At 41.0% G+C, this 12,395-nt stretch overlaps 1 protein-coding gene across 2 annotated transcripts in view; it reads right to left on the bottom strand.

Annotated features, from left to right (window-relative positions):
* Nucleotides 1–365: 365 nt before the first annotated feature.
* Nucleotides 366–12,395, bottom strand: part of VTCN1 (V-set domain containing T cell activation inhibitor 1) — a 67,906-nt gene continuing 55,876 nt past the window's right edge. The window contains exons 4-6 of one of the 2 annotated variants that reach the window (XM_032486955.1): nucleotides 9,247–9,525; nucleotides 4,575–4,744; nucleotides 366–568 (exon numbers count right to left, since the gene is read on the bottom strand). In XM_032486955.1, the coding sequence (XP_032342846.1) occupies nucleotides 4,620–4,744; nucleotides 9,247–9,525 (404 nt within the window). In that variant the 3' untranslated portion in view covers nucleotides 366–568; nucleotides 4,575–4,619. The remainder of the gene's footprint in view (nucleotides 569–4,574; nucleotides 4,745–9,246; nucleotides 9,526–12,395) is intronic. The other variant, XM_032486956.1, reaches the window with a different exon arrangement.

Raw genomic sequence — 12,395 nt, 5'->3', positions numbered from 1 at the left:
GGGAGGAGGGGCCAAGGCACTTTTGCATTGTAATGAAAAGTGAATCATTTGAGCCATCAGTAAAATGCAGCCACCTCTGAATTGTGAAGTGGCAGCTGATTAGCAGCTTCTTACTGGATCCACCACAGTTTAATTTGTGGATTATAAAATGTGTGTATATTGCAATCAGAACTTTCTAGGAACTTCCTCAGAGCAACATTACAGCAATATAACTAAAGATTCAGAGACAAGAGAGATGTAATATCCCATTTTCTCACTCCCCCGACGGGGATGGCTATGGGGAGGTCCCTGAGATACGGGAATATACATGTCTCCACAAGCATTTTACTTAGTAGTCTTAATACACTTCTCTAGTTCAGAAGAACTGTTTTCCCAACTTTTAATATATGTTTTTGAAGATAAATTTATCTTGTTCATATTGAAGTCTTCTGTGGGTTGCTTTTGGCTGCTTCTTGCTTCTTGATCTTATTTTTTCACTCCAGACTTCTCAACATGAATTCATTTCCCCCCAGAAATATAAAAGTAGGTCATATCTTGTGGTGAAATAGTTCTGCAGATTCCTGGGATTCTGAAAATAACAGAATAACAGCAATAAGATACCATTACAGCCATTCAGCAAACATTTATTGAGAATGGACAGTCTCCCTTCCACTGCATGAGTGTCTCTTGTTCAGAAATGGGCTTGTTTTTCTGTGTTTGATGATAGTCTATTGAGACCACATGGTATCATGGGTTGCTGGGTGAAAGAAAATGGCTTGAGTCTCCCCTTGAGATAGAGGACCATCCTCAGCAAACAGGAACTGAGAGAGGAGCTAGGGGCAGGCTCCTGGGTAGAAGCAAAAAGATCTCAGCCAGGGAATGTGTGTGACCTAAAGTGTCATGATCAGTTATTATGTATATTTCTAGTATGACCTATTCATTTACTTTAAAAAATTAATTTAAGGTTATCCCTCTATAGTTCTAGAGAGAGAGAGATGGAGCTGCAGTTGACCAGGTGACAATATGTAACCATGTGTGTACTGCATGTGAACACCAACTGTTACATGTATGCCATGGATCATTAAAAAAAAAAGATTGCAAATTACTCTTCTAAGGGAATACAAGATAAAGACAAATAAGGTACATTTTGTAGGTCAGATTATCTAGTTGCAGGATATTAAAAACTCATTTACAGTATTGTGGGAAACAAGGAAAGAAGGGCTTCTACTAATGAGATCCTCAAGGGATAGTTCCTCAGAGAAATCTTCCTCCATTGACAACCATGGAGGTCAGAAGTGATGGAAACAGGCAGATTTCCTCACAAAGAATTCTGCTTTTGTGCACTGCACCATAGTAAGTGGAGAACAGGAGAAGGAATGAAAAGTAGAGCAACACATCCCTAGCCAAGATGGTGGAGTAGAAGGACCCTGAGCTCACCTCCTCTCACAGGGACACCAAAATCAACCATTTGCAGAACAACCGTTGATGAAAAAGACTGAAGCTACCAGAAAAGATGTACAACTAAAGACGTAAGTAAGGAACCACAATGAGACAGGTAGGAGGGGCAGACTCACTATATAGTCAAATCCCATACCCCCAAATGGGTGATCCATGAGCTAGAGAATAATTACTTTGCAGAGGATCGCCCAAAGGAATGAGATCTGAGCCCCACGTGGCGCTTACCAGCCCAGCGGTCCCGCACCAGGAAGACGAGCCCCCAAACATTTGGCTTTGAAGGCCAGCTGGGCTTACTTTTGTGAGAATCAGAGGGCTGTTGGGTGGGGTCAGGTCTTGGCATTAATGAGCTAGAGGGAGAATCCCACAATGGCTCTTGCCAGCACCAGTGTCCACATGGTAGAAGGAGCTCCCCAAAAGGGCTGCCACCAGTGCCTGTGTTCCTAAGGTGATGTGCAGTTGCCTCCTGCCTCTCCAAGAGACTCTTCTGGATCAGTAGGTAGGTCTGACCCAGGCTCCTATCAGATTACTGCTTCTGCCTTGGGTGCCAGAGCATATGAGACCCTGCCCTGGGGACCAGCTGGGTCCCAGCTCTGCCCACTAGCAGGTCAACACAAGCGTTGAGACACTCTGGACCTGAGACCCAACTGTGTTAGGAACTGGCCCCTCCACCAGCAATGCAATACCAGCTGGGTCTTGTAACCAGACTCCAAGACCTGGCTCTGCCCACCAGTCAACTGGCACTAACCCAAGGACCTGGCTTCACCCACCAGTGGGTGAGCAACAGCACCAGAGTCTTCTGGACCCTGACTCTACCCACCAGTGATACAGCACTAGGCCCAAGGCCTCCTGGAGCTCCACAGTCAGCTGCCTTATAAACTGGCCCTGCCAACCAGCAGCTGGCAACCTCCACATGAAGCAAGGCCTGGCAACCACTGGCCTGGGGGTCAACGAAGCCTATTAGACTTCCCACCTAGTCAGCCCACCACAACAGAAGGACCCGCACAGCCTTCATGGGAAGAACTCTAGAGCATACAGCTCAGGTGACGAGAGAGATGTGTCTGCTGGTATGCATAGGACATCTCCTACAACAAACCACTTCTCAAAGGTCGGAAAATGTACCAACCTGCCAGATACATAAAAATACAAATAGGAACTTAGGCAAAATAAGGCAGCAGAGGAACATGTTCCAGATAAAGGAACAAGATAAAATTGCAGAAGAACAACAAATAAAGTGGAGATGGGCAATCTCCCCAAGACAGAGTTCAGGGTAGTGATTGTAAAGATGATCAAAGAACTCGGGAGAAGGATGGACACAGAGAAGTTAGAAGCTTTTAACAAAGAGTTAGAAAATATAAAGAACAACCAAATAGAGATGAAGAATATAATAACTGAAATGAAAAATACAAATAAAAAGAAAAGGCCAAAACTAGGAACATGAAAATTATGAAAGGAAAAAAGCTCACAGGTAAAGGCAGGCATAAAGGTAGGGAATCATCTCACACACAGAACTGGTAGTAGGAAGGCTAAAAGACAAAAGTAAAATCATCTGTATCCTCAACAAACAGTTAAGAGACACACAAAATAATTAGGTGTAAAATATGATATCAAAAATAGTAATTGCAAGGGGAGGAGAGTACAAATGCAGGGTTGTGAAAATGCATTTGAAATTAAGGGATTAGAAACTTAATTATAAATATGTATATGTATATATATATGGATTGCTATATAAATATCTCATGGTAATGACAAACCAAAAACCCATACTAGATACACACAAAAGAAAAAGGAATCCAAACATAACACTAAAGATGGCCATCAAATCACAAGAGAACAAAAGGACAAAAAAGACCTACAAAACAACCCCCAAACTATTAACAAAGTGGCAATAAGAACACACATATTAACAATTACTTTAAATGTAAATGGACTAAATGCTCCAGTCAAAAGAAATAAATAAAAACTGGTGCTGAATGGATACGAAAACAGGACCCATACATATGCTGCCTACAAGAGACTCATTTCAGGTCTAAAGACACACACAGACTGAAAGTGAGGGGATGGAAAAAGGTATTTCATGCAAATGGAAATCGAAAGCCAGGATATAGGAATATTTATATCAGACAAAATAGCCTTTAAAATAAAGACTGTTATAAGAGACAGAGAAGAACTTTATAATCAAAGGGTCAATTCAAGAAGAAGATACAACAAATGTAAACATATAAGTACCCAACATAGGAGCACCTAAATACATAGTAAATGTTAACAGACATAAAGGGAGAAGTTGACAGTAATAATAGTAAGGGACTTTAACAGCCCACTTCCATCTATGGACAGATCATCCAGACAGAAAATCAATATGGAAACATTAGCCTTAAATGACACACTAGACCAGATGGACTTAATTGTTATTTATAGAACATTCCATCCCAAAGCAACAGAATACACATTCTTTTCAAGTGCACATGGAACATTCTCTAGGATAGACCACATACTAAGCTGCAAAACAAGCCTTGGCAAATTTAAGAAAATTAAAATCATACAAAGTGTTTTTTCCAGCCACAGTGCTGTAAAACTAGAAATCAACTACAAGGAAAAAACTGCAAAAACACAAACATGTGGAGGTTAAACCATATGCTACTGAACAGCCAATGGGTCACTGAAGAAATCAAAAAATACCTGGTAACAAAGGAAGATGAAAATCAGAGCCAGAGGACTGAAGCAGGAGAGAAGTGTCAGCAAGAGGGCTTTGTCAGGTCCCAGCCAGCAGGGGGTCTGGGAGGGATTTTGCTCATGTAGTGATGCTTTGTTGTGAGATCAGCGTAATGAGTCAGGGCCAAACGGCTTTCTCCTCAGTGAGGTATGTTTACCTTCATGGATGACTCAATAAATGAAAAGGCATTTGAATTTACACAAATACTTGAATTGTATAGAGCTGTTTTTCCTGTAAGCCGGTCAGTGCGGTCTGTACTCTGTTAACAATTGCTTACCTTCCACAATACCAGTGGAAATAATGCCTACTGCCCTGGCATTATGAAATGTTTCTCTCTGAGGCTGATGCTGGGGGCTGCTTGGTTCTTGTTAGGAACACAAGCACACACACACAGTGGATCCCCCACACCACTCGTGATTCACCTCACCTGTTGTGCCAGTGACTTTGCATGTTTCTGTACAGCCAGTGTACGTTATTTTAGCATCAGGTAAGGGCAGAGAGGCAAGAGTACCCAGCTGATGGCACCAAAAGAAGAGACACAGAGGGAAGCCTTTGAGTTCAGCAGCTGTAGGTGACTTCGCCTTTTAATCTCAGAGTCTGTAAAGGGAAAGAAAAACGTTCAGGGTCATAGAGGAAAAGCCGATGTGTTCTTCACATGGCTGGTTAGCAAGAAAAGTACCTCTAAAACAGAATAAACTGTTCCTAATATAACTTGTACCCTAATTTGGGGGCAATTTTGTAGCCCATTCTTCACCTTTTTTGTAACTGGCTAAACAGCAGAGCTTTCGCTTTCTTCAAAGCAGTTCCATTCTGCGGTCCAGACCAGTGAGCACTCAGCCAAATGGCAAACCATGCCAAGAAACAGATTGCTCTTGGTTACCAAATAAAGGATAGGCTAGACAAACAGCTGTGGCCAGGCCTTAGTTTCGAGCACATTTTCCCCTCTAGGCAGTGACCTTTACAGGTTCTGTGCCATTTGCTTTCATCACACCACCGCAAAGTAATGAGAAAGTACTGTTCTCACTTTGAAGTAGAGAAAGGCAGAAGAAATTAAATTACTCTTTACTCTGTTTTCTCCCTAGACAATCCAATGTCATTTAGTCCATTTCAGCTCTGACACTTACTGTGTGACTTCAGACAAGTTTAGGCAAGTTACTCAGTCTGTATGTGCCTCAGTTTCTTCATCTATAAAACAGGGCTAAAATAGTAATGATCTATTTCATAGGGTTCTTATGAGGATTGATGAGTTAATACATGCAAAGCAGTTAGAACAGTGCCTAGCACCATAGTAAGCACTGGGTAAGTATTAGCTCTAAAAACAACAGTAACCCCACTCAAGCCTCATAAACATTACTCCTATTAAGCTGATCATTTCCAAGTCCACCTCCTTGGCCTTAATTCTGAGTTTCACATCTGGATTTACAGTTGCTACTGTATGCCAGTTAAAAATATAATTATTCAGCAAATATTCTTGAGCACCTATTCTTTGGATTCAAAGGAGTCCAATAAATACTCTCTCTCCAGCTGAGTTTTGAACCAATTAAAGAGTAAGACCAAAAAAAAAAAAAAATGAGGCAACTGGAAGGCTAAAATATCACCTTTGTTACTGATAAATCTGATGATTAAGGATTACGCCTGGTCTGCAGGGAAGTGGGCTGCAGCCCGGACTTCCCCAGTGACAGGCAGCACAGGACTGGGGCAGGCTTCGTTCCACGAGGGCAGATTCTGCCCCTGACAACTGATGGCTGGGAGGAGCAGAGTAGAATGCATACTTCTGAACTGAGCTACTTACGCCCAACTTCTAATAAACTCACCAGTCACATAAATTAACTCCTCCTCCTCTGGGGAAGAATGAAAGAGGGGAGGAGAGGCTAGAAGGGTTACATTGGTGGGGATCTCTTCTCGTAGAAGGAAATATGTAGAGCAGGGATGAAGCATTCTCCCCAAACTTGTTACCTGCCCAGTAATGTGCTAAGCATCGGACAGCCCCACCTTTGTACACAGGGGCATTTTCAACTCAACATCTCTAAACTCTTCACCTTTTTCCCAAACACGTTGCTTTTCTGATATTTTCATGTTTTTTGTTGGTAGCATTACTAACCTCCTAAGCAACCTGGGTAGAAATATCAGACCCATTTTGACTTGTTCCTTCTTGTCCTTCACATTTCTGTCACCAAGTTCTGTAGATTATTTTCTTCATTAACTTTTGATTCTTCCTACTCTCCTTCCCATTGTCACTGCCCTGGTTACGGCCCTCATCATTCTCCCCTGGCCATTGACATTGGATCGTGACTTCATGCCTTTCTGTTCTATTAAAACCCTTCCTTTTCTTCAAAGCTCAGCTTGAACTCTTTCTTACCTAGTGAGCCACTACAGTCATAATTAATGACTTGTTCCTCTAGGTATCATAGCCACACTGTGGTTAACTTCTCTTATGACAATTGTACTCTTCATCTTAGTATTTCATGGGACTTAAAAATTGCTTTGCATATATTTGGCACTCAATAGATACTTGTTGAATGAATGACCCAAATTACAGTATACTCAGAGAACACAGGCTGTAAACCCCATGGCTTCATCTAGTTGTTCAGAAACTTACTTTGTGCATGACAAGAAGGAATTATGTTATTTTATCTTACTTTTGAGCTACGTCATGTTACTAAAAGTTGTATATAATCCTAGTGCTGCACATGAACACATATTCTGATGTATCCAGTAAGCATGTATGGAAAAAGAACCTGTTTACTGAATAGCAGTTGAGCTCAATTTCTGTGGTTTTTTCAGTTATTGCCATTTCTGTTAGAAGGCATTAGTTACACAGTTTGGAGCTTTTAACTGAGATACTGTTGTTAACACTTTATTTTAAATACCTAATGCTTCATTTCCCCCTTCTCTTCTGGGAAGGCCTTCCATCAGGTACTGCCTCACTAGTCTAAGTGTGGGCAGCTGACCCAAGTTGAGCCTTTCTGGAAAAATTGATTAGGACTGAGGAATTAAGCTTCAGTCTAGTAACCCTTGAGTGGAAGAGACTTTTAAAGGTAGGTGCTCTTGACAACCATGTTCTGCCCCATAGACTAAAACAAGAGTGAGTAAATTAGAGAGCAAAGAGACTAAAGTAGAAATTAGAATCCCAGTGGACTTTAAGTTCTCGGTTCCAGCTGTTCTTGAAGCCATATTGCACTTCCTGTCCTTGGTTTTGAGACCTCCTAATACCCTTTTAATAAATTCCCAGTTTTAGTCTAGGCTTATTTGAGTTGGTTTTGTTTTCTAAGTAACTAAAAATGTTCTAACTGGTACAATCACCAATTTGTTCCACAGGATAGTTGAAGAACTCTTCTCTTTCTTGTAAATACAATTTTTAAATTACTTTTTTATTGTAGTAAAAAAGCACATAATATAGAATTTACTATCTTAGCCTTTTTAAAGTATACAGTTCGGTAGTGTTAAGTATATTCACATTCTTGTGAAGCAGATCTTCAAAATGTTTTAATTTTGCAAATCTGAAACTCTATACCCATCAAACAACTCCTCATCTTTCCCCTTACCCCTAGCTCCTGGTAACCAGCATTCTGCTTTCTGTTTCTAGAATTTGACTACTTTAGACACCTTATATAAGTAGAATCAAACACTATTTGTCTTTCTGTGACTGGCTTATTTCACTTAGCACAATATCCTGAGAATTCATCCATGTTGTAGCATGTCAAAGGATTTCCTTCCTTTTTAAAGACAGAATACTATTCCATTGTATGTATATACCACATTTTGTTTATCTAGTCATCTGTTGATGGACATTGGGGCTGCTCCTTCCTCTTGGCTATTGTGAATAATCCTGCTATGAACATGGGTGTGCTAATAAATCTTTGAGACACTGCTTTCAGTTCTTGTAGACATATGCACAGAAATGGGACTGCTGGATCAAATGGTAGTTCTGTTTCTAAATTTTTTGAGGAAGCTCCCATACTTTTTTCCATTGTGGTTGCACCATTTTACAATCTCACCAATATGCACAAAGGTTCTAGTTTCTTCTCATCCTCACCAACACTTGTTATTTTCTGTTTGTTTTTTTGCTAGTAGCCATTCTAATGGGCATGAGATGATATTGTAGTTTCCATTTACATCTCTCTGATGATTAAGGATGTTGAGCATCTTTCCATATGCTTGTTGGCCATTTGTGTATTTTCTTTGGAGAAATGTCTATTCAATTCCTTTGCCCATTTTTTTTCTTTGCCCATTTTTAAATCAGGTTATTTGACTTTTTGTTGTTGAATTATAGAAGTTCTTTATGTATTCTGGGTATTAATCACTTATATATATATGATTTGCAAATATTTTCTCCCATAGGTTGCCTTTCATATATATAATTTTAAATTTAAAGCTAGCTGATGAAAATATGCTTTATTCAGTTAAATTCAGCAAACATTTATAGGGCACTTAAAATATGCAATGCAAGATACTCTGCTTGGTACTAGGCTTGATATAAGACAGCAATTCTTCCGACATACTCCTTTCCCTACAGCTTGAATTCAGTTTAACCCAAAGAGGGATGGTCTTAAAATTCATAATTCAATCTATGCATTTCCTTGACACTAGCTCAGCCCTAGGTTTTGTAATATACTAAAGCACTGAAGGGAGACAAGGGTGCTGGGCCTTTCCGGCTCCTGGACTTCTCAGCCTGGGAGGCCAGCTCAATCTAGAAACTTTCAGATTAATCTTGAGCCAGTATTAGAGGGATCATGAGCCAGTCCCAGAAGGACTGAATAAGATTACGGCAGACCTTTAGTCTTTAAATCAAAAGCCTTGCTTTCCTAAGGTAGTCCTGCTGAGTTAGACAGGGCCTCAGAATCCTAAACAGTGCTCTCCAGGCAGTAAGAGGGCATATAAGATGAAAACTAATGGCCACCTTTGACCTATATGCCATAAACGCCATTTTGTGTTAGTTTTTTCCTTACGTAATACAATCCCAACTGGAATTGTGATCAAGATTTCAGTGACGCTTTCTGTGCCCTGGTACATAATGTATCTGCTGAAGAAATTCAATTTTTAATTTACATTTGATTATTACCCCAATAAACACATACCACAAGTGTGAAGGAACCCACCTGTCACTTTGATATCCCCTGTGGCTTTGGCAATGTCGTTTTCAATCATGCAGGAATATGTGTTGTTGATTGTGACATTGTAGAGCACGGACACAACCTTCATGGTCACGTTCTCAGAGTTCAGTTCAAAGCTCGTGTTGGAGACTTCAGAGAAGTTGGCTCCCTGGTCAACTTGGGATGCCCAGATCACTGTAGGTTGGGGAAACCATCGGGGAGCCTCACATCGTAAGCTCTCGGAGCTGGCATTATAGTCTACGTTCATTTCTGGGATGCTGAAGGCTGCAGGGTTGAGGGTCAAAAAGGAAAGATGTCAAGGTCAGACAGATAAGACAATATAGCCTTTGAAGTGCTAGGTCTTAAAAACAAAACACATTGAAGTGACTCAATGCTTTCCCAGTGGGCTGTCTGTGTATGACCCATTGTACTGTAGATGCAAAAAATGGTTTGCTCATAGTATTGTCATCCATCACAACACTTGGGCCAATATCACAAACTCCAAGGACCTAGAGTTCGAGGTATAGCTGTTTCAACAAATAGATTTCTCAAAGTAAGAGGAGTTCAAGTGATCCCCCTACCCCAAAAGATTATCCATTAGGGAAATTTGGTATTTTCCCAGGCACCTATGAAGCCTCCTGAATTTTATGTACATTTCTGCCTGGAGGGTAAAGTTAGGGTGCGGAGGGAGAAGGAGGGAACAAACAGCATTCACCTGTCACCCACAGAAATTCCACACACAGGCCCTGTCATCCTGGGGACTTGGAGTTCGCTTTGATAGAGACTGCCAGCCCTGGTATCCACGGAGAGAGACAGGCATTTGTTTTCTTCTAAGATGATTCTCCTCACTGGGGATGCAAGCAACTGCATTTTGAAATTAAGATTAACTTCCCCATCAATCTAGGCAGAGAGACACTTGTAGAAAATATGGAGGCCTGGACTTTGGCCTGTAAAATGTTTATGAAGCCAAAATGACAAGATTTAAATGATTAATTTATTTAGCATCCTTCTTTACCCAGGACTGTGCTAGTGCTGAGTGAGTGATGGAAGGAAGGCCTTAGCCGTGCCCTTAAAGCGCCTGCCGCCTAGCAGGGGAGACGGGATTCACACCCTTGGAACAGGCAAGGGGCACGCTCCTGGGAGAGGATGTGGGAAACTGACATGACATGACGTGACAAGGAACCTCCATCTGCTGAGGGTGTGCTCTGTGCTGGAGACCAAATTCCAGACATTATTTCATTTGTTCCTCACAACAGTCCTAGGGATGTCTCTTACTGTGCCCATTTAAAAAAAAATAAGCTTTTAATTTTGGGATAATTTGAGACTGACAGGAAAGTCGCACAGATAGTACAGAGTCCTTGTGTCCTCCTTGCGCAGTTCCCCCCAGTGTTCACATCTTGGATAACCATGACACATTTGCCCAAACTGAGAAACTGTTATTGATACATTACTATTAACTCAGCTCTGGACTTTGTTTGGATTTTACCAGTTTCCCCACTAATGTCCATTTTCTATCCCAGGATCCCATCCAGAATACCAGATTACATTTATTTGTCATGTCTTTTTAAGGTCCTCTGGTCTGTGACAGTTTCTCAATCTTTCCACGTTTTTTGTGATCCTGACAGTTTTGAGGGGAACTGGTCAGGTGTTTTGTGGGATGCCCCTCCACTGGAATTTGTCTGATGTTTTCCTCTGATTAGACTGAGGTTATGGGTTTTGGAGAGAAAAACTATAGAAGTTAAGTGTCCTTCTCATCCTATCCCATCAGACAGTGCATGCTATCAACATGACTTAGCACTGAGGATGTTAACTTTGATCACCTGGCTGAGGCAGTGTTTGCCAGGTTTCTTTGGAAGCCAGACCTCACTGAGTCTAACACGCCCTAATTGTGGGGGTGGGAGAGGTCTAAGCTCCACATCGAGGGGGAGAGAGCTAAATGTGAATTATTTGGAATTCATCTGTAAAGATTTGTTTCATCTCCCTCATATTTCTATAAGTATGGACTCGTGTGTTTATTTTATACTTGGAGTTATAATTTAACACTATATTGTTTATTTTGTTGCTTAAATTGTCCCAGCTTTGCCATTGGAAACCCTATCAAGTGGCTCCAGTGTCCCTTTGACAAGACTCTGTTAATCCTTGTTTTAAGATGAAAAACTGAGACTCAGTGAGGTTGCCTCGCCGAGGCCACTGTATGTGCCCAGGTCTGACTCTAGATCTGTGCTTCAAACCATTACATATACACATTATAAGGGTCCAAGAAAGGCCTGTGCTGACTAGCTTAGGCGAGGAGGCCTCCGGATGCCTTCTGCCTGTCCTTCAAGGCTCCTCTCAAATGTCAGATTCTCTCCATGAGGGCTTTCCTATCCCTTTCCTCCCAGTGTATTTGGATGTGATCTCTCGTTTCCTCTGAATCCCCAAATCACTCTATTTACATTTCTCTTAAAGCATTTAATATACTTTACCAATTATTATAGATTCTTACATATATTTCTTATCTCTGCCCTGACCCCTCTACCCTATAATCTCTACAGTATGAGCTCTACAGAAGGAGAGGCAATCATCTTTGTTTTCTTAATCATTTTTCACTCTTTACAGTATCTCTCTCTTGAGTCCTTTGTACGTAAATTCAGAAAACATATGTTAAATTTAGTTGGTAAGGAAGCATGGATATCATTGGAGGAGGATTAGTGAGTTTATAGGACAATATTGGTTTTTTTGTTTCTGTTTTTTCTAAGCTGGGGAGGTAATGAGGTTATTTATTTTTAGAGGAGGTACTGGGGACTGAACCCAGGACCTCATGCATGCTAACATGCGCTCTGCCACTGAGCTCTACCCTCCTCCCCCAGGACAGTATTGTTTTGGGCAGTTACGTTGGTCAGTCAGAACCTCTCCTCTAATGGGTTCTAGTGTCGTGAGTGCCTGGAGGTACTGATTTCAGACTTGGGTTCAGGCCTACGTAGCACAGAAAGGTCTCAGGCCAGATTATTGGCTTCTCTCACTACCCTAAAAGAGAAAGAAGAGAGCTACTGTTGGAGAAAAAAAGTACAGGTAAAATATTTTTGGCAAAATATTTCAGGGAATATATGTGAAAATTTAGAAGAAGTAGAGTCCAGAATAAAAGATTTTAAGACCTAATGTTATAGTGGGTTACT

This window comes from Camelus ferus, chromosome 9 (genome assembly GCF_009834535.1).
Source record: "Camelus ferus isolate YT-003-E chromosome 9, BCGSAC_Cfer_1.0, whole genome shotgun sequence".
Classification (NCBI taxonomy): domain Eukaryota; kingdom Metazoa; phylum Chordata; class Mammalia; order Artiodactyla; family Camelidae; genus Camelus; species Camelus ferus.
The sequence above is the reverse complement of the archived record's forward strand: the minus strand, read 5'-3'. Positions and strand labels throughout refer to the sequence as shown.